General features: G+C 45.0%; 1 protein-coding gene across 3 annotated transcripts in view; it reads right to left on the bottom strand.

Moving 5' to 3' along the window:
- septin9b (septin 9b) overlaps window positions 1-23,099 on the bottom strand; it is a 67,934-nt gene that overhangs the window by 30,950 nt on the left and 13,885 nt on the right. For 2 of the 3 annotated variants that reach the window (XM_060046953.1, XM_060046952.1), the window contains exon 2: window positions 9,070-9,783. In XM_060046953.1, coding sequence (XP_059902936.1) covers window positions 9,070-9,783 — 714 coding nt within the window. Of the gene's footprint in view, window positions 1-9,069; window positions 9,784-18,018; window positions 18,189-23,099 lie in introns of those variants that run through there. The other variant, XM_060046951.1, reaches the window with a different exon arrangement.

Raw genomic sequence — 23,099 nt, 5'->3', positions numbered from 1 at the left:
ACAGAATGATTGTCAACACAGTGCAGGTCATACTGTGCACCTGGTGGGCGTCTACATACATGTGTAATGGAGCCTGTGTGTGTGTGTGTGTGTGTGTGTGTGTGTGTGTGTGTGTGTGTGTGTGTGTGTGTGTGTGTGTGTGTGTGTGTGTGTGTGTGTGTGTGTGTGCAGGCTTGGAGGATGGGCCATATCTTTACTATGGCTGTGGGAGTAGTGGGGACCGCAGAACAGGACGTAGGTCTCCCAGCATCGGTGGGAAACGTCTTTAACCCCTGACTCTCACCAGAAGCTTAAAGTAAACTGTATATTCCCAGAGCCAGAAAGCTCCACATGTTGGGGGAGAGAGAAATGTGTGTGTTTGTGAGTGTGTGTGTGTGTGTGTGTGTGTGTGTGTGTGCGTGCGGCACACACACACAAAAGTGTTTGGGACAAAAAAAAAGCAAGGGGAAAATTTCCTTTCATCTTAGATAACTCAGCTCAGAACATATTTAACTAATGAATAACTCTTCTTTGAGTCATGCTTCCTGTATGAAACCATCCGAGACCAGAAGCATTATAGGCCGGGAGTTTATGTGTTTCTCGTTTATGTGTTGTATTCTTATCAAACCAATGGGTCAACCATTCTTTGAAGGCAATAGAACTGTAATACAATAAATATATACATTTCTCCAAAAGAGTCAGATGCTTTATAAAAGCTAGGTTATATGCAAAACCTGGCAAAGATAGAAATGTGACGAGACACAAAACTTAAAAAAATCAATGAAGAATAAAATAAAGATCAAGTGTAAAACTGGTGAAAGCTTCTCTTACCATTTACCGTTTTATCATTACATCATCTGCCTGGTTCAACCACATTTCACCTGTCCCACAGTGCCTCCTAGTGGCGTCTTAAGGACTTGCTTGCAGACTGAGGCTAGTCAGAGATGCATGTTGAGGATCTCCAGCTATTTGTGATGCATTATTATGGATCCCATTGCTTTTCATTGTAAGACCCGCCCACACTTCCCGAAATCGCACAGTGATTGGTGACTCAACGCTGGTCTACAATACTTTTAAGAAGCCCACTGCTTTCCTTGGTAAGGTCTCTCGACCACGCTGCCCAGAACCATGATAAGACTGGCTATGAGAGGTTATGGTAGAGCTGGTTAAGTTTAGATTAGAGATGGGTACGTGTAGGTAGTTGGTAAGAGATGGTTAGGGTTAGAAAAATATTTATACATATATATTTAATATATAATATATTTATATATATTAGTGTGGGGCAGCCTTAGACAACATCTCCACATGTGATGGGCAAAACACCAACGCTGTAACATCTCTCTCTACCTCTCCCTCTCCCTCCCATTCTGCCTCTGAGTAATGAGCTGTCAGGTAATGCTGACTATTAGTCTGAGATCAGTCCAACTTGGTTTGAATGTGAGAGAACTTGTGCCTCTCCTGAGTGTGTGTATATTTGAAAGTGTGTGTGTGTGTGTGTGTGTGTGTGTGTGTGTGTGTGTGTGTGTGTGTGTGTGTGTGTGTGTGTGTGTGTGTGCGTGTGTGTGTTTGTGTGTGTGTGTGTGTGTGTGTGTGTGTGTGTGTGTGTGTGTGTGTGTGTGTGTGTGTGTGTGTGTGTGTGTGTGCACATGCCCTTTCCTATGACCCGCGGATGGAGACAAATCACCCAGTGTCCCTGGCTGGCCTTTCTCCGCCTTCAGAAGGTCAGTTCAAATGAAAGACGAATAGCTTCATTTGCTCCATGGTCCATAATGACCAGACCCAATTAGAAAACCAATTCACTTCCAGTTCATCTTATTATTCTAGGCACCGGGAAGGAATTCCATATCTCATTTCTGTTGGGTTCAAATCAGGGAATTGTTTTCTTTCTCAACAATGTCTAATTAGCCAACGGGGTGTGGCTCATTTCCAGTGTTTCCCAAAGCTCTCTCTGTTAGTTATCTCTCTCTGTGTTAGTTAATTCTCTCTGTGTTAGTTAACTCGCTCTGTGTTAGTTAGCTCTCTCTGTGTTAGTTGGCTCTCTCTGTGTTAGTTAGCTCTCCCTGTGTTAGTTAACTCTCGCTGTGTTGTGCTCTCTCTGTGTTATGCCGCTTTTCCACCGCACATGTAGCTCGACTCGACACGACTCGACACGACACGACTCGACACGACTCGACACGGTAGCAGTGCTTTTCCACCGCAAATAGTACCTCCTGGACGTGGGCGGGGTCGGCTGCGCGAAAGGGCCGTGACGTATTTTTGTACGCGACGCAAACAAGACCTACGCAACCCACACATGGACAGAACCCACATAACAACAATGGAGGACATCGATAACATTACTATTATTAGCTGGCATGTTGAAGAAGTTGAAGAAGTGGAATATATGTTGGCTGCGGCGCTGCTATGGCTGTTACCAGCATGGTTGCCATGTCACTCTCGTGACTTCGTCACACTCTCTGGCCAATCAGTGGCCGGCCGTCTGCCGACGTCACCTTTTAGCATCGGCTCAGCTCGCTTGGAACCTAGAGCGAGGCGGTACTAGAAAAAGCAGCCACTTCAGGTACCAGGTACCATGTTTTCGCGGTGGAAACGCAAAAAATGTGAGCTGAGTCGAGTCGAGCCGAGTCGTGTTGAGCTGGTACCATGCAGTGGAAAAGCGGCATTAGTTAACTCTCTTTGTGTTAGCTAGCTCTCTCTGTGTAAGTTAACTTTTTCTGTGTAAGTTAGCTCTCTCTGTGTTAGCTAGCTCTCTCTGGCTTAGTTAACTCTCTGTGTTAGCTAGCTCTCTCTGTGTTAGTTAACTCTCTCTGTGCTAGTTAACTCTCTCTCTGTTAGTTAACTATTAGTTAATTATCTGTTAGTTAATTATCTGTGTTTGTTAACTCTCTCTCTGTGTTAGTTAACTCTCTCTGTGTTAGCTTGCTCTCTCTGTGTTAGGTAGCTTAGTTAACTCTCTCTGTGTTAGCTAGCTCTCTCTGTTTTAGTAAACTTTCTCTGTGTTAGTAAACTCTGTGTTAGCTAGCTCTCTCTGTGCTTTTTATGGTACGCCGGTAAGTGCAAGTCGTAAATTGTTTACCTCCCAGCTTTCTTGCATTATTTGCTGAGGCATGTCCCCTTTTGGTCGTACTAGCTTTCTCATTTCTCATTGGCTAGTCATTGTAATTGTTAGCTACATTAGCCTCTTTAACAAACCAGCTCGAAAACAAACAATGCAACTTGACATTGTATTGCACGCACAGCAAGACCGTGCAAGGCATAAATTGGTGACCGGCATAAAGTAGCAATGTAATCAAGTGTGCAAGAGCATTTCAAATCTAAATTAAAATGACCAACGTGATACCAATACATACACATATATTTTCGGGCGCCATTTTTGTTGACGAGTAGTACAGTCAGCCTCACTGAACTTGCTCTACTTTCAGAATAGCAAGCGGGACCCACCAAAAGGGGGCCTGCCTCAGTGAAATGCCGCAAGAAAGCTGGGAGATTTGCGACTTACGACTTGCATGTACCAGTGTACCATCCAAATGGATTACAGCAGAGGTCTTCAACAGGGGGCCCGCGGAGGTACTGCAGGGGGGTCGTAAAAGTTTTGGTTGATCAGACATTTTTTTATATTCCCCGGCTGCAAATTTTTCCACAAATTGAAATGTCTTTAAATACACATTAACATGAATCCAACACACTAGCCGCGTTTACATGGACACTTCTGATCCGATTTCTAATCGGAATAGATCTACTCCTATCATGCGATCTGAATGTACTATATATGGCATTTACAAAATGCGTACGTTCGTATGTCTCTCGCGCACACCTGACACATCTGGACCAGCGGCGACATTTTTATGCATTTGATTTTAATGAAAGGCCAGCAGGAGAGAGCTTTCCTCTGCCTGCTCCTTCAATTAAGAAGGAGAGTACAGCAACGTCAGTTTCTCGTCCGGTCTTTATATATACCCCCTCCTCCGCCGCAAACAAGAGGTATTTGGATGAGAGTGCGCAGCCAAGACTGTTTGGAGAGAGAGAGAGAGTGCTGTTATTTAAGGGATAATGTACAGAACGCCCGTCATTATCAGAAAAAATAAACGATCAGCAGAGAAATAGTCAGCCAAAGACGTTGACGTTGCTTAGCAACTGGACACGCTGGGGTTGATAAGTTACCGGACTACTTGCAGAGTGGTAAGAAAGACGTGAATCAGGCAAAAAGATGACACTAACAAGCATCACTAATTTTCGTTCCCACATTTATGTTTAAAAATGTCAATTTGAATAGCTTTTATGCATGATTACATGCAATTGACAGACATTGTTGATCTTGGCAGGTATCAGTTTATTATGTTATGCTATGTTTATGAATGGCAGTGGCATGGCCACCCTACTCACTGTACCTTGCACATGTTTAAAATAAAAATATGAATATATGAACCTTTGTATTATTTGAATATCTTAGTATTGAATGCAAAATACATGGCACTATAGGACCAGTTTAATATAAAACACAATTTTATACAATATATAAGTAGGGGGTCCCCGCTCCATCTTTCCATCAGTTCGGGGATCCTTGGCCTGGAAAACGTTGAAGACCCCTGGATTACAGCATAAGATAGATCTCTCTCTGTGTTAGCTACCTCTCTCTGTGTTAGCTAGTTCTCATTGCTGGTCCGTACCACACATGAATGATGCTACAGCCTGACCAAAACCAGCAGTGGACATCTGCAGTGAACATCCACCAAGTTAAGACACACGAAACTCACACTCAAACTTAACAATGCTATTAATAAATTATTGTTAGCTTCAATGTTAAGGAAATTCACTATACTTCTATGTGACACATCTGTGTCTCAAATTGGTCTGGAAACAGTACATCTAGTGTGCTTGAATAAAGCTCATTTTAGTAGTTATTGCCACCTTTCTTCTTCCAAATGTAATTTGATTAGCAAGACAAATTCACTTTAATGTGTTTGATGTTTTCTTAAATGTGATATTAAGACACCATTTTCGGCCAATACAAATAGTAAATTCTTTAACCACAGTTATTCTGTACTGCTTAAAAGGTTTGTACACATCTTAGATTAAAAAGTCAAACAGTATAGTAATACTGAGGGAAAAATTATGGTTGCATACGATTGTTTATGTCACAAATTAGGAACCGCAAATATCTCCCTTTATTAGAAGTACTAGTATAAGTAGTGGTCTTAGTGGTAGTAGTAGTAGTAGTAGCAGTAGCATCAGTAGAAGTAGTAATAATATTAGTTGTAGTAGTAATAGTAGTATGTCTGGCTCTCTGGCCTCCATCCGAGATCTGAAGTTTAAGTATATTTTAGTAGTAGTAGTGTGCATCAGTAGCAGAACTACTTCTGCCTCACGGATTCCCTGTCTGCTGTCTTGAGAAGGCAAGGAGATACGGAGGGAGCACAGATTGGTGTTTGATGCCTTGATGAAGGTCAGTCTTTCCTGTCCAGATAAAACATTGTGTTTGACTGAACACAACAGACACATGCAGATACCGATCACAACACATCCACACTGCGTTGAGCAGCGCTTGACCCAAACTGGCCGCTGGGGAGGTTGTTCAAAGAGAGGCAGAGACGAACCAAGAATGACTGCTTCGTATTGCCTCAGTATATGATAGTATTCACGTTTGTATAATATACATGCGGAGAAGGTAGAGCATGGAAGGTTATATTTGTATAAAAGTTATTATCCAATCCAATTCAATAATCCAATTGAATCGGAATATGCCAAATCAAATCTGCGGATAAAAATATGGGTTGGTGTGTGTATGTGTGTGTGTGTGGGTGCGTGAGTGTGTGTGTATTTCTATGCTCTGTTCAGAATCCCATGAATGCTGACTCTTTAAACATCCATAGTTTGAACTGATGTTAGATCAAAGTAGGGAAGTTCATTGGATAGAAACATGCTGATTTTGGTCACAGGATCCCTTAGACAGGAATTGAGCACCACAGTGAGGTTACTCAGCATGGGAAACACTTAGACAGAGGACGGAAGGAAGCCTGGGGTGGGCATTTTTAGTGTGTGTGTGTGTGTGTGTGTGTGTGTGTGTGTGTGTGTGTGTGTGTGTGTGTGTGTGTGTGTGTGTGTGTGTGTGTGTGTGTGTGTGTGTGTATGTGTGCATGTTGAATGTGATTATGTTTTTGTGCAAAGCGAGCATGATGTCATTTTCTCTTGGGAAATGTGAGAATGGATTAGGAATTTAACTCATCTGTACTTAATATTCAGAGATATGTCTGACATATGTCATCAATGAACTAACCCAGATATTAATCAGGCTTGTATATAAGGTTTAACAGTTTAACCCAAGTTAGAATTGATTAACTTGCAGAGTGTTGCAGAGTACAATCCGTGGGTGGTTGATCCATATTTTATACATAGATCTGATAAATTATGTAATTTTTGCAAATAGAGTGACAATGCAGCGCAATCAGGCTGAGGGGTCTACCTTCTCTCCCTCAAGTAGACCACCTAATGTGCCTCCCCTGTGGGCAAATGACTGAGGTCTGCCTTCCACCAAGGGAGTGGGAACCAGAGGAACTTTTAACAAGGGATTGGGAGGACATGTGGGGATAGATTTAAATTATAAATAATATCGCTCATACGCTCACATGAAGTAAGTTACAGACAGTCAGAAAGACACACACACACACACACACACACACACACACACACACACACACACACACACACACACACACACACACACACACACACACACACACACACACACACACACACACACACACACACACACACACACACTTTTACCCAGAACAAGTAATAGCAGCCCATGTTTGGGTTAAATCCTGCAATGTTTGCTAAGTGATTTACCCCAAAATAACAAATCATTTCTGTCTGAACAAAACAGGAAATGTCAACTTCAAATGTCCTGATTTAGCTGTAAAGGATATCCATAATTATAGTCCATCATGGAGTCCATTCACTTAATACTCGGCGATGTCACTAATAGCAAGGTTAACATAGTTATTGATTAATCAGCGATGCTACAATTTTCTCTTTCTCTCACTGAAGTTCAGCAAGGTACCTGGAGCACTTTCCTCCCCCAAGAAACAGCCATCATATCATTCTTCCAAGACCGTTGCAAGTCAGAAAACGATGCCTTAAACTGGGTAAGGGGACAAAAATAGGTCCATGAGCCCATATTAAAGGTAGCATCAGTAAAATGAGTAAAGAGGAATGACGGGACCACCATGGAGCGGCATGTTTGAAAACAACAACAGACCTATCAAGTTTTTGTGCACCTTGGACATACAAGCCAGGGCATACACCGACCTGGCAGAATACATTTCTGTGGGTATTGTTATGATATGTCTCCTGGGCAAGATTCAGTTCACAATATTGAACAAATCTTTCACTCATGGAATCTGAACGTGGGGATCTTGCTGTGTGTGTGTGTGTGTGTGTGTGTGTGTGTGTGTGTGTGTGTGTGTGTGTGTGTGTGTGTGTGTGTGTGTGTGTGTGTGTGTGTGTGTGTGTGTGTGTGTGTGTGTGTGTATGTATATGCATGCCTGCGTGCTAGCTGGTAGTACGTGGGCGTGTCTATGTGTGTATAGCACGTGTTGACATTTAATGCAGGCCATACACGGGTGTGCGCATGCACATGTGTGCAGGCGCGTGGTTTGGCTCGGAGGCTAATTGAAGCCAAATGGGCACAGGCTGGCCACCTTGCTTGGGTTTCGTCTGAGGCATTCAATGACTTCAGCTTCAGCATGCAATCGGAAAAAGTGAAAACGGATGCAAGCAGAGACATTAAGGCCAGCAGACATAAGGCAAGGCGATGGAGCTCGATGCAGATTTACAGCACCTGTTAACAATGCTCATGCAGGGACAACTACTCACAAACATTCTGAATCTATCATCATAATGACAACGACGACAGCTCCGTAAAGAAGATAAAAGGAAAGCACAGATTCATGTTTGAGTCCAGCCGACTTGTTCTGACGAACCCTTGGTGACCCGTTGAACTGTGCTACAATCTATCTGTGCGATCGCAAACGCAAACGCACATTGTTGTAAAACACATTCACACGACCCCAATGGAAACTCCTTCACAGCAGCCATGAAAACGGCAGACCAATATCATCACCTGAGCGACAGACCCTCCAACAACGTGTCAAGTGATGCCCCACCCAGAGCAGACGGTCTGCCATCTGTATAGACAGACAGACCTCTGGGGACTAGGTTAACTCTGGCAGCTGACAGACACGCAGACACTGCCGGGCTAGAATCACACAAGCTTCTCCTGTTACTGCACCACTTCAGAGACCTGGCACACTCGGAGAGGTCCCGTCTCCCTTCTCTCTTTGTGAGGGTGAGGTGGGGGATGGCGGGGGGGGGGGGGGGGGGGGGGAAGACGACGATGGAAACACAAGGAGAAAGGAAACACACCAATGAGGTGTTCCGGAAAAACATGTCTGGCCCCTTTCAAAGTTGGCATGAAACCTTTTCTGCACTTGAACTAGCTTAGGGCAAAGTTGTAGTAGATTGAACAGATGAAAAGCAATATTAACCGATACATACATCACAGACATGTTCTAACATCACAGACTCAATTCCATTTGTGGATCAAAGGATTTGATTTATGATGATCGAGATGCAAACTGATCTCACACACAGAAAGGGTCTGTTAGCAACCACATTTAAAGCCCAAAACGCCGATTCTCTGATCACTGATCAAATGACACGTCGAGTTGAGTTTATGTTATATTTTTTATCACAATGAACCACATTTAGCTACTAGCCAATATCCATCGGAAGCCTTCAGATAAAAATCCCTGCAACCCTATTAACTTACCATTGTATTGCTATAATATTTATTAATAATGTCAACTGGATTCACCCAATGCCCAACATGCATGTCTCCCAAGGCGCGAGCAAGAGTTCTTGCTCAACCTGGAGCTTGACCCGGAGCAGTTCCAATCCCTGCATGAAGAGGGGAATGGAACCCTGAACCTCCCGACCGGCAATGCTTCCCTTCTAGCCATTAAGTGAGAGCGCACACGCCCACAAACAAAAGCAAGACGGGGACAGACGTGAGAGTGTTCGATAACTTACTGTCGGAGGGGACGGGCGACTTGCGGCCCGCCTGGCTGGGGGAGGAGCAGCGGAAGGTGGTGACGATGGTGTTGTGGTGGGGGTTAGGGTGTGGGGGGTGCGGCTGGTGGTGGCCGTTGTTCTCAGCCGGCGGGGCCCGGGTGACACTGATCTCGGGCTTGCGCGTGTCACTGCCGGGGCCCCGGGCGTGGTGGTTCTGCTCGGGGGTCCGAGCGGAGGAGGGGCCGTTGTTGTTGTGGTTGCCGCCGGTGTCGTTGCGGCGCGTCGCCGAGGGGTCTCCGGGCGACGCCTTGGCGAAGGTCACCTCCCGCTTGTGGCCCCCGGAGAGGTCGGAGGACCTGGAGTGTCCCAGGACCTCGGGCCGCTTCAGGGCGCTGTTCCCCAGGGAGCGCACCGAGCCCGGGCTGGTGACGTTGTCCAGCTGCTTGTTGCCGCAGGAGGAGGAGGAGGAGGTGATGTCGATGGACAGCTCGGAGCGCCGGGACACCGGCTCGGGGGTCTTGGAGCCCCCGCCTCCGCCCATGACGGAGCGGGGCTGGGCGAGGCTGTGGTGGTTGTTGTTGTTGGAGGCGCTGGAGCTGGCGGTGCCCAGCTCGCGGTGGTAGACGCTGGTCGGGGACATGGCGTTGCGGTGGGGGGAGTTGGTGGTCCGGCGGGACCCGGGGGAGTGGGAGGAGGTGTCCACGTCCTCCACTTCGAAGGACCTCTTCAGAGCTGTAGCGGAGAGAGGAGAGAGAGGGTGAGAACCAAACAGACTCAATCAAGGGTCAGTGGTCCTTCGTGAACCACGGTCATCAAACACATTCCGCCGAGAGGAACTTTAATGCCAAACCACAACATCCTATAACAATGTAATTTTGTTGAACCACATGGTATACAAACAATTAAAGGATTAAATACTGTTTATGGTGAGAAAGAACCCATTTATAAAATATTCATATAAAGTTTGACTAATTAGGCAGTAAACAAATGTGACTCTCTTCCCAAAACCAAACTTCAATTGTAATGTAGCCAATAAATAAATTGCCTGGGGTTTGAGGTTTGGGAAATTGCTGGAAAATACGTGAAAAGCCCCACCTAGATAGACTCTCAATTTAAAGTTTCTCATGCTGTTTTGTTTTAATTTATAACACATGCAGTTCATACACAAAAAACGGTACATCTGTAGTTCCTTTACTTAACTACATATGGGTGAAGTACACAGCTGCAATTATTTTACAAACAAGTTTTGTGCCGTAAAACAAACAATTTCATCCCAACATCAATTTAAATGCCAATGGCAGGTAGTAAGATAATACATTAATTGCAAAACCAATCCAAATGTGATTTATAGAGACATCCACAATAAAGCATGGAAAGTCAGTGCATGAGAAAAATGCTGATCAAGACAAAGTCACAGAGGGATGAGCTTGTACTAACGGCAGGATGCACAGACGGAAAGTCGTCTTGGAATTGGCTTACATATTGGGAAGGTCATGCCAAGGCATTGGCCCTGAGAGAGAAATAATTAAAATGACACACTGCAGTGGTTTAGACCAACCAACTCGCACACAAGCCCAAAGGCCTCTTTCACTGTGAAATTGGATGGCCTATATGTAGTCAGTAAACCAGTGAATCTCAATATAATCTCAATCTGTATGTGTGTTGATATCATCGGAGTGCATGCTAATATAGCCACAGGTATGGACATGTGGCTCAACTGGCCTGCATCATGTAATTCGACAGCTAGCGGGAACAGAGAATTAAAGACAAAATAAAACATCAAAGCATCACCACAACAAGGCATCGGCCTCTATTACTAATCTAATTTACCCGTATAAACTGTTTTACCAAAATAGTACCAAGCATAACCCTCCTCACGAAAGCTCCTGTTAAACACTAATTTAAAGTTACCTAGCGTAAGCGGCTTAGGTTGCTGTCCTATCAGCCACACCATCAGCCATCTCCCCCTCCGCTCCATGTGTCGCTCCTCATGTACCGCCCAGAGTGTGGGGATACGTGAGGAATAAACCGCGACAGGGTGTCCCCCCCCGTTATTGGAAAATAACGTAGTGCGGCCTCGATGAAGCCGAGGCTGCTTACGCCGCCCAAGGACATTCTTTCCCAATAACGGGACACCCTGCCGTGGTTTGTACAGCTTGTACCACAGCTACCAACGTGATTAAATATTAGTGACTTTCATCAAATCATATTGATTTAGTCAGCTGACTTTCAAATGTTTTTCCGTGGCACTTTGAGCATATTGTTTTTGCATTGTCATGGAAACATCTTCTTGATGACTTGTATTGACAGTTTTTAATCAAGTGGCAGCCATGGCACATGGAGGAGCTCGGCTTCAGGGCATTCTTCGAGAAAGCCCTCTCTGCCAGATGTAGGGTTAGGAGGTGATGCCGGAGGAATGGGTCAAACACAGGACAGCCACCAGATGACCAGGGTTCATGTACGGTATAATTATTAGGTTAGTTTACTTAGCTTACTTATTATTTAGTTTTGGCCATAGACTACTGCGGGCAGCCATTCTATTCCAACCCTCAATGTGCCAAACATGGACTGTTTCCGCTGCAGGTCGCAAAAGTGCTCAAGCAATGGTGGTGCCCATCATGTCAGATGCAGTGCTTCATAATGGATGTGTGTAAACCAACGTGTGTGGTCACGGATGGTACGTCCATATTTTCTTTTCTTAATGTTGGAATAATGTTTGCGATTAAGTTTATTCAAGAAAGTCTATGTAAAAGAAGTTCATTATATGTGTGATGCAGATACTGTATGTTAGCTTGGCTGTTCCAATATATAACTTTTTTGATTGCTGGCTTTATTGAAAAGGCGTGGGCTAAGAGGAATATGTCTCTTTATATTTAGTGTGTTTATTCGGTGCTGGATGAAATGTATTGTATAGTGTTTTTTGATTGTGTATGTACTACACGCTTTCTGTAGTTATATCGGACATGTCCTGTAATGAAACGGAAATAAAAAACATCATTCATTCATTCATTCACATAGTGCTTTGACTCAGACCTGTTTAAAGGTAGAGGTATCTCGTTATTGAAAACGACACCATAGTAACATTATTGAGCAATAAGGATCAAGTATTGATCAAGTAGTTTAAGTTTGTAAGTGGACCGTTGAAAGGCTTAAACTACTGTTTGGTGGTAACTTTTTGTTTTCTTGAATGCAGTCCGAGATTAAAAAGCTATCATTGGTTGGCCTTATGTGCTGTGCCTGAATGTTGTCTGAAAGGTGTTAAAATAACAAGCACACAATTGTGTCCAGTGGAAGAAAACATTAAACAGAGATTGGAAAGGAATTTCGTCTTTCTGTTCTCACGCCTCCCATTGCTTCTAGTCTGCAATCTCTTCAATAAGCAGTTTGCTATTCTTCCATTTACCAGGGAGTTCACGTAAGAATATATATATTCTTGAAGGTGGATGCTTTCCACTAAAGAAACTTTTTGTTCCGTCTTGCTGACAGATGTATTGCTTTGTTGTTGCATACAGTTATAATACAGTAATGATTTGGAAGCTGTGCAGGCCAATAACCGTCCAAACCACAGCGAGCCAGAGGCCAGCCTCCCGGTCCCACTCTTAACCATGCCTCCATTCCTTCATGTGCTGCACGACATCACAATGTGCAGTCCAAGGCCGTGGCGGCTCCCTATCTCACGCCAGCTAGCGAAACGGCTACACCAGAATCTGCAGTCTGCAGACGTCATGATGTTTGAGCGAGGCAGCGGAGTCTGTCTGCGTGAGTGCTCTGTATGGTGAGATACTCGCCTCCAAACCCCTGGGTGGGAGGGCTACAGGAGACTGTTCAACCCTGTTCAACCCTAATATGTCATGGCACATGTTGCTGTCTTCTCTAATGTCTTGGGACGACTGCGGATGTGAGAATGTGAACTTTGCACGGGTGAGGGAGCGGAGGCTGCAGTCAGAGCGAGGACATGCTCAGTCAGGAGCACGATCCAATTGGCCGTTTGGGGTGGATGTGTGTGTTCTTTTGTTTTTACCGGGGGGCGGGGAGGTTATATCGAGGCATGATCATTTTTTGGTTTGTTTACTCTCACGCTGATGTCAGCTTCCATGATGCAAACCACAGCGCCACGAGCACAGACAAAAACTGATACTGAAAAGGGAATAGAGAAAACAGGCCACTAAGGTTTCTTATTAGATTCTTGGTACATAACTAAATACACAATACCCCACCACACACATTGTCTAGCGACAGTCCCCAGACCCCTACCTAGTCTTCAGTATTTCTGTCTAACATTTATTCTTCTTACCAGTCCGTCTGTCTAGCGTCTCTCTCTTTACTGGGGCTGTAAAGTTCAGGTTGGTTGGTCGATCGGTTGTTAGATTTGAACTTGTTTAACCATTCTCATTGGTCAGACAAACACTGGTGTTCCTTTCATGAAGAAAAAAGCACTTCTTAATCTGTTATTTTCGGGGGGCAGATGGAAAATGGCAGATTGATTTATTTGATTGATAGGCCACAGTGATAGAAATAACATTATTTATTGATAGTAAAAATAAATATATGATAATAATACAATGCTCAATAGTTTATGCTTAATAATCGTAAGCTTTAAAAGACCATAAGACTATTAGAAAACAGGCAGTCGAAACACCCCAGTCTTCACAACTTTGAACTCGCACAACCTAAGGAAGATGTCACCGAAGTTGTCGCTTCTGTGCCAGCATCTTATTAAAAAGGATGACCAAACGTCTAAGGCATATAATCTAAAAGCATTGAGCATAGGCTATTTTCCATGTAGTCAGTGATGCTCCACGGGTTAAGAGCTCAATAGGCTGGAAAGTGAAAGTATAAGAATTGGCACCGTAGCACGAATGGCTATAGCATTCATTGAGCCCGTTATATTAAACACAGAACAAAACCTAAAATCGACCTCTGACGCGTGTTATTTACTACACAGCGCTGCCCGATGTGGTGCTCCGTGACTTGCCTGGTGTGACCTGTTTACATTGAAGCTCTGCCTCTACCGAGAGTGGATGTAAAACCCACTGGCTTCCTCCACACTTAGGCCTACGTGATATTTAGGCTAGCAGGTAGAGTAGAGAGCACATGAGTTCATCTAGAGATAACGTATATGTTTCAAATCTCCCCCCATCGACCAATCGTTAGGTCAAAGAGTTGGTTGAATTTCAGTCTACCGAGATTTTCTGTGGCTGACTACAGCTGTACTCTTTAGCAGTGTGTCTGTCTAATGCCAATCTCTCTTGATCAGAGTCTCTCTCTCTCTACTCAGCAATCTTGGTCCAGCATCAATAATTTCCCACTGGGGGTCCCTCAGGGGGTGACACGATGGCACAGCATAACAATGCTAAGATAGTCCAGCTGTAGGCTATCTCTGCCCTAGCTTGCATGCTAATGGATGCCCCCATTACTCTCAGTGTTATCTTTGGAAGGACTCAAGGACGCACCCAGAGCAGACTATCTCAGCCCAGATAGAAGCCTCTCTATCAGTTGTGAGGGGGAGAGGAGTGGAGTACAAAATAAATTAAAGAAAGAAATAATGAAAGGAAGTACGATTAAAAGGAAAGAAAGAAAAGTTACAAAAAAACACTAAGAAATGGAAGGAAATGTGTTGTGAAAGAAATGCATGAAATGCATGAAAGAAAGAAACATGAAATAATGAAATACAGAAGGACATTTAAAGAAGGGAAAATAAAAGAAGAAGGAATAAAAGTGCTAAAAAATAGCATTTGGGGGGAATGAGAAATGTAGAGAGGGTAAGAAGGAGGAGGGCTACAGATTAGAGAAGAAGATAAATGTAGTAACAAAGCACGTAGAGAGGTCACAGCAGCAGCGTCAGAAAGGAAAAAGTGTGTCAACAAAATAGCATACAGAAGCAGGGACCCGTCAATAGGCAGGCCAGGGGCGTACTGTGGTCCGCACAACTATAGCCGAGTATAAAACCAACTTTACCAGAAAGTTTAGATCTTTCTTAAGCCTTTGAATGTGTTCAAGTCATATTTCCAAAACAAATACATTGTGAATATCAAAGAGATAAAGAGCACCTTAAACTCAAGTTTGCATTTCTAGTCCTAGTTTTAGCCTGGTCTGACCTGGGTCTGAGGTTTAAGATCAGCCTGGTCTGACCTGGGTAAGATCACTCTGGTCTGACCTGGGTCTGAAGGGTCAGATCAGCCTGGTCTGAGGTGTAAGATCAGCCTGGTCTGACCTGGGTAAGATCAGCCTGGTCTGACCTGGGTAAGATCAGCCTGGTCTGACCTGGGTAAGATCAGCCTGGTCTGTCCTGGGTCTGAGGTGTAAAATCAGCCTGGTCTGAGATGGGATTGAAAGGTCAGATCAGTCTGGTCTGACCTCAGGCTGAAATATCAGATTAAAATTCATTATCATATCAAAAATACTAAGTATATTGCAGCAATTTAATGGAATTCAGTTTAAAAGTATGGTGTTAAAAGCCAAACTCAAGATCCAATTTGTGCAAAACATCTAAATAGGTTACCAAGCCCAAAGCCACTTGCCAAATACATTTACTCAGAGACAAGCTCCGGCTGCGCTCTGCTTAGTATTCTAACCAAATCCCTTCCGTAGGTATGTTAAAGTTTACCCAAATTGTTCTTACACAGCCTTGAATCCCCATCTCATCTCGTAATTACAGCCCAGAGCAATAAGGAAATCGATCAAGATCTCCGAACTATTCAGCCTTAGCAGTGTAACACACACAACCTCTTTGGCCCGCTGAACCTTTTCTATATGCATGTCTGAGTGGAGCTTGTGTCAACAGCGGGAGAAAGTAGAAAATCCTTGCGGTCCAAGGAGGATAAATAAAACAAAACCCCATTTGACATGGGCAAGGCCAAACAAAAAAGTGCTAGAATTACACTGTGGGATATTCTGCTTGGTCAGTCAGAAAGGCGTAATGCTAGGCTGTTAAAAAGCTGTGGTGCTGGTGGATGCCAGCTGAACGGGCAGGGGTTGATTCATGTGGAGGAACCGTGCGGAGGATTACAGTTTCAGATTTATTGGGTGGTTCCCTCTCTCTCTCTCTCTTTCTCTGTCTCTCTCTCTCTCGTGTCAACTGTTTTCATTCATTGGGGCGAGATGGTTGGGTCCTTAGCAGGTAAAGTAGCAGAGACTCTGATGGCAACATCTACGCCCAAAGGTTCATTTCAGAGTGCATGGACCTGAACGGAAAATGATTTCCCTGACACACACTCAAACACATATATCAATACACACACACACACACACACACACACACATGCACACACAGACTCACACACGCACGCATGTACACACGCACGCATGCACACACACACACACACAAACACAGTACACACACACACACACACACACGCACACACACACGCACACGCACACGCACACACACACACACACACACACACACACACACACACACACACACACACACACACACACACACACACAAATACATTCACGCTAAGCTAAGCTAAACTAAGCTAAGCTGTATACATGGTTATGAAGTGCTTGTCTCTGTGCTGTCTAGGACTACCACTTGGCAGGTCCAACACAACCCTGTCCTCGCCTGTCCAAACTCCCATCAGCCAATTGTTAGCTATACAAATCCCGTGCAGACCGCATACTGACTGATTTACACCCTTGGCCATCAAGAATCGAAAAGAATCGCTTGAGTTACAGGGAAACAGCATTTACTGCACACACACACACTTTACACACTGTTGGGAGTTGTGCTGTAATGTGTAATAGAGGTCGGCCACAGGTGAAGGAGGTGTTTGTGGGGAAGGGGGAAGGGGGAAGGGAGGAAGGTAGGAGGTAGCCGGGGGGGGGGGGAGGGGGTATCGAAGGGAATATTTATTTGATACAGTCGCACTGGAAGTATTGGCCCCTCGCCGACATGACAGCGTGATCTGTTGGCACGTGGGCAAGCCGTGAAGTCACTATAGGCGGCGGAAAATGAGAATCATTTGCGGGATTACATGGAGCACATGACACACCTGTAAGAGATTCCAAAAGGTATTTCCTATATTTTTTATTAAATGCACAGGCTGCTTAAAAATGTTTGGAATGGTATCTCTAAGGAGTATAGAGAACAGTAAAAAGTTGAATATATGTTAAGGTCATATGGTTAGTGTGCCTCCTTACACAGACACAATCAGACACACTCGCCTGTCACAACCACATAGCTAATTTAATAAACACTACCTTTTAGCCAAGGGCTGACAAGTTTACACACAAAAACACACACACACACACACACACACACACACACACACACACACACACACACACACACACACACACACACACACACACCTTGGCCTCAAACTGGATCGATCCATGCTATGACCTCTCCTTTATGTTAGTTCCCCTCAACCACTGTGTATTTCCTAGCGCACACGTGATCCTAGGCATTCTGTGAAAGCACCGTTTGACATCTGAGTGGACAAACCAGCTGGAGGAAGAGTGCAGTGGGAAGGCAAGAGAAACAGGAAGTGATGTCAGAAGGTCCGATGAAAAGACAACACAGAGCAGAAGGAGCAGAAGGAGGAGTAGAAGGAAGAGGAAGGAAAGACAATGCCATCTCAAAACAAAAAATAAACATAACTTGCTATGCGCGTGTGTGTGTGTGTGTGTGTGTGTGTGTGTGTGTGTGTGTGTGTGTGTGTGTGTGTGTGTGTGTGTGTGTGAGTGTGCGTGTGTGTGCGCATGTGTGTGTGTTTGTGTGTATGTGTGTGTGTTTGATTGTGAATGTGACTGTGTGTGATAACAAGGTAACCCAAAAGAAAATGGTTAACAAAATGACACACCATGTCAACATGTCACATCATTGTTTCAAATAATTAGTAACGTGTCCAACTATCAAAAAGGACTTGTTGAGGCAGCGTCAGGACAGCACGTTACACAAGTCATTACCAATCTCACATTCGACAAAGACAAACTTAAATTCAAGAACAAACTACCAACCTTGAAAGTCAGATACAATTCCTTCCAAGTGTGGACTGAGCCCGATATCAGACATATTGGATTAAGTCCACGTCTCTCTGTTGATTCTTTAAGATTAAAATGACAAACTGTGGAGCGTGCAGGGCAGCTCTGTTACAGTCCTGACTTCCTACTTCTCTTTATCACTGCATTCAGACTTTAGAGACAGGATGAAACAAGCCACCTCCTATCTTCTCCTCCTCCTCCCTCTTCCTCCTCCTCCTTCTCCCACTCCTCCTCATTCTCCCTCCTCCTCATCGTCCTCCTCCCCATCGTCCCTTCCCCTTAGCAAGCTCCCCATCACTCTGTCCCTTTCCTCTGTAGCGATAAGCACATGCATGCCTGAACTTGCAAGTGTGTTTGTGTCCCAGTGTCTGCAGACAAGCAAAGGAGTATTAAACACACACGAATAGAAAGGCACGATCACATGGAGGCAAAGACACACACTTCCACAACAGAGAAATAAACAGACATGCTCACACAGATGTGCAATGCTAATCATACACAAACAAAGGCAAAAACTCTCACAAACACCCTCACATGCATAGAACTTGGCACACACGAAAACCATTTCCATCTAAAGGGTGTATCAAGTACTATTTTCTCTCCTAATCTGAGTGTGTCTGACAGCGCACGTGAACAGCGAGTCTCTTAAGCCCAGTTAACCTGCAATCAAGCCCCTATACAAATGCTCCATTACCAGGCCAGGGCCTGGGGCCTGAAAATGGCCCTCAGAAAGGAATTCTCATTCCACTAAAAGCTAACAAGAGCTGACCTCCACTTAGGCGAGTCAAAGCCAGCGCAGAGATTTCACTCAGTTAATACTTTTTAGTCCACGGTTTGCAGAGCAAACAACGTCGTCCACAACTTCCCATGGCATGATAATTGGTGTGCATTCACATCGCTAGACAGCGGTACAATGTTAAAAAAAACAACAACCAAGAAAAGCAGAAACCTGAAAAGCCTTCTTTGGGGACGATGACATGATGTCTATAGATTTTGGCCTTTGGGGCCGCCAGAGAAGGGAGTCGCACACTGACTCGTCCACAGTGGATCAGTATTAGCAGGAGAGGGGGAAACGTCTTCCAGACAGCGTAAGTTAATACAGCTCTGGTGGAGTGCGACTACAGGAGCTGGTGTTTGATGTGAGACTTGGGTTACACTTCCCTCACTTCTCTCGTGCTTGAGAAATCCTGTTGCTCATTTAGCGACTTGCTCTGGTATTGCTGAGTGCAGTTGGAGAGGGTGTTGAAGAAATAATGTAAAGTGGTAAAACATTGGGGCCGCGGTTGTAAGTTGTCCACCGGATGGTAGGGAAACAGAATGGTGCTGTAGTGATTGTTATCGACCAATCTTTCAGCAGGGGACTTCTCATGGACCAAGTGTTTCAGATGCCATCGCTGTAATTATTGACGCATTTTTCCAAGTGGCGGTTTCCTGTTTGCAACCAGACATGACATGACAGGAAATTAACTTAATGTCGACATCTATTCTTGGGTTAGTATGTAAACTCCCACTGGAAATGGATTCAGATGACCAGAATATTTTGAGAAAGACCCAGTAGCATACAGGAAGCTGTCATCGCCTCGAATAAAATGTAACCAGGAGATAAAGATTGTTTAGGTTAAGAGACTTTTTAAGGCTGTGGGGGGCCTCTAGGGTGTTTACTACAATGTGCAATTAAAGGGTTCTCAGGATTTTTATGGAACAAGATTCAAAAACAGCAGAGCGCCTCATTGCTCAGAGGAGCATAAACAAATGCACTCATCACATCCATGTCCATTTGTACCTAAGGTGTACCGGGCGTCATTTCACACACGTCATTTTTGCAACACATCAAAACATTCAACACAATCCAGATAAATAACACCATCCACACCCTGTGTAGTAAGAATACATGTTAAAAAGTGCTTAAAGCATAGGTTGAGTATATGGAGCTCCCACTGCTCAGCTTATTGGCAGTCACTTCTCTGTTTCCACGTGCAGTAACAGCGCACGCTATGGTCGTCCCTGCCGGTGGAGGTAGGATACCATGGCCTGTGTGTGTTTTATAGAGTGTGTGTCGGAGAAGGGGCGAGCCCCGTCAGAATGAACAGCCACATTCTGTCGGAGCCGAGCAGAGCCCCGGACCCACCTGCTGCCCCCCTCCCCAACCCTGACCCTGACACCTGGGAGGTGAGCGGAACATTGTGCCCTTTATGACGTGGTGGTCTGGTTACCAACAATATGAACCCACTGGGAGGTGTCTGGGGATGGGGAGCAGAGCGGGCGGCCGACCCAACGGTCCCCCCTGAATGTTGGCCGGGCACTAATTAAACACATGCCCCGCGATGTACCCCACCCCAAACACAAACGAACATTCACCCGCACACACACAGAAGCGCACGGATCAACACCCGTAAACGTGCACACACACAAAAAAACACACACACATGCACGCACGCATGCACGCAAACATTCGCACACATGTCAGCACACACGCACAAGCGCACACTATCGCACGCATGCACACACGTAAACGTGCATACACACAAACACGTGCATACACACAAACACACACATACACACACGCACATACACACACACACACACACACACACACACACAAACACACACACACACACACAAACCTTCTTGTTATGTGTTGTATAACAAGAGCCTGCGTGGAGGAGGTTATCTCATATGGATCTCAGGCATGCTGACAGCTGCCCCTAGGTGTGTGTGTGTGCGTTTGAGTGTGTGTGTGCGTGTGTGTGCGTTTGTGTGTGCGTGCGTGTGTGCAGATCCATGCGTATTCATGCGTAAGTGTCCAAACACGTGAGCGCCTCACTTTCCTCTCTGCGTCCCTCTGCTCCTTCACATTAGCAGTCGACCAATACAGTGGAGCATAGCCATAATAACAATGCTCCCATCCATCATCAGCTGTAGATCTGTTTTTCTAGGACACGTGCATTCACGCTTTAGTCCTGCTTAGTCCGCTCACATATAGAGCAGGGTGTGTGGCCCGCGGTGCCCCTGGGATAGCCCTGGTGTGGGGGCACTATAAACCATGTAGCCCCACGACCCGCACCCCTTCATTAAAGCCAAACACCGCCCCTCCCCCCACCCCCTCTCCCCACCCCACCCGGTGTGTATTTATCAAAACATGGAGACAGGCTCAGGAAGGACGCTGTGGTACGGAGAGCCAGAGGAGAACACTCCAAAACAACATCTGGTGCAGCGTGCGTACTGTTTGTGTATGTGTCTGTGTGTGTGCGGCTTTGTGTATTCTCTTGGCTATGAGGATACCCGGTACACATATGAATGTGCTTTACTGATCTGACTTTTAACTGGAACGTGTATGTGCAGTCATTTAGGTCTATGTGTGTGTGTGTGTGTGCGTGTGTGTGTGCATGTGTGCGTGTGTGTGTGTGTGTGTGTGTGTGTGTGTGTGTGTGTGTGTGTGTGTGTGTGTGTGTGTGTGTCTGTGTGTGTGTGTGTGCACACGTGTTTGTATCTGTACCTGTAAAACGAAAAATACAGTGCTGCAGCGCCAGGAAGTAGCAGGCAGGTAACCAGCAGAGCAGGACCCAGCACTGACAGACAGATGGCTGTGTTTGCTTTGTACTCTGTTGACACTAACAGCTGACACTTTGTACACATCTCATTACAGGTAGGAGATAGACGGTAATTACAATCACACACTATAAAGAAACACCAGAACTTCCCTCACTGTCCACATTGCTTGTTTTCCTCAGACCTCTATTTCTGTTCTTTCCCCTCTACTTCTTCTTCCTATTATTATCATTATCCAACTGCTACCGACGCAAAACACAACGTGAGCATTTCCACATCGTTGATTGGCTGAGGTAAAGTCGATTAATGTACTTTTCCTCTGTGTGGTTTCTGCAAGGCACATTGAAAGGCTTTTCTGTGCGGTCAGCACAGGACCAACATGAAAACAACGCAACCACAAACACTAATCTGCAGGCACCGACCCCAAACCGGCCCTTTCTCCCTCGTCTGTGTTATTTATACTCACTGGCTGCTATGGGTTGGGACTCAAACCTATAGGCCTCTGGTTTTGGGATCCCATTCCCATAAGCATTTGTAGTGACAATGTCACATTAAATCCTCATCACTCCGGACCAGGCTTCATAACACAAGACCAACCAGAAGTTCAACTCAGCTTTGGATAAGTAGTAAGTGTATGTGCTCATATGAGACTTGGATGATCTTATTCTGGATTTGACCTCACCCACTTGGTCCTATGTGAGCATGTCGGTATCCAGAGGGGAACAATAGCAAAAGGATGTGTTCCATGTGCTGAAGAGAAGCTTCCTGGGGCGGGGCGGTGCCTTATAATGTAGCTGTCAAAAGCCCCCGCTGGGAACAGAGGGCGGGGCGGCCCTCCCCTCCACCACAAATAATGACAAACAATACAGAGGCTGCTGGGGGCAAATGGATGGAGCTGTTGACTCATACAGGATATCCTGTTGGCTGCCATCACAGGACCGGAAGGAAGGCCGATTTCCTTTATTTCTCTCACTCAGAGTTCATGCAATGTGTGTTTGTGTGTGTGTGTGTGTGTGTGTGTGTGTGTGTGTGTGTGTGTGTGTGTGTGTGTGTGTGCATGTGTGTGTGTGTGTGTGTGTGTGTGTGTGTGTGTGTGTGTGTGTGTGTGTGTGTGTGTGTGTGTGTGTGTGTGTGTGTGTGTTTTGTGTGCACTTGCTAAACTTTGGAAAGGTGGATATATCAGCAAATTGTATTGTGTGAATAAACAGAATATGGCCGAGAGGGTATGCATAAACTGCACATCACATACCTTTTCCTCTCAAAGAACTTTACAGAAAACCAATGCTCTACACGTATGAGCTGGATTTTTTTCGAACTAAAAGTTACTATAATGACAATGATAATGTTATCAAGAGTCATCTCCTTTATGAACAGACAGTCACAGCATCGTTACCGTCTGACCGTCGTTTTTCTGGTTGGAAAATTGCCATTTGTTTTGAATTAAAACAGACCACACAAACATAATCATAAACATAACTTCAACAGGCTTCCTGTTGTACAATTGTTAT

This window comes from Gadus macrocephalus, chromosome 3 (genome assembly GCF_031168955.1).
Source record: "Gadus macrocephalus chromosome 3, ASM3116895v1".
Taxonomy (NCBI): domain Eukaryota; kingdom Metazoa; phylum Chordata; class Actinopteri; order Gadiformes; family Gadidae; genus Gadus; species Gadus macrocephalus.
This window is presented reverse-complemented; position numbering and strand designations above follow the sequence as displayed.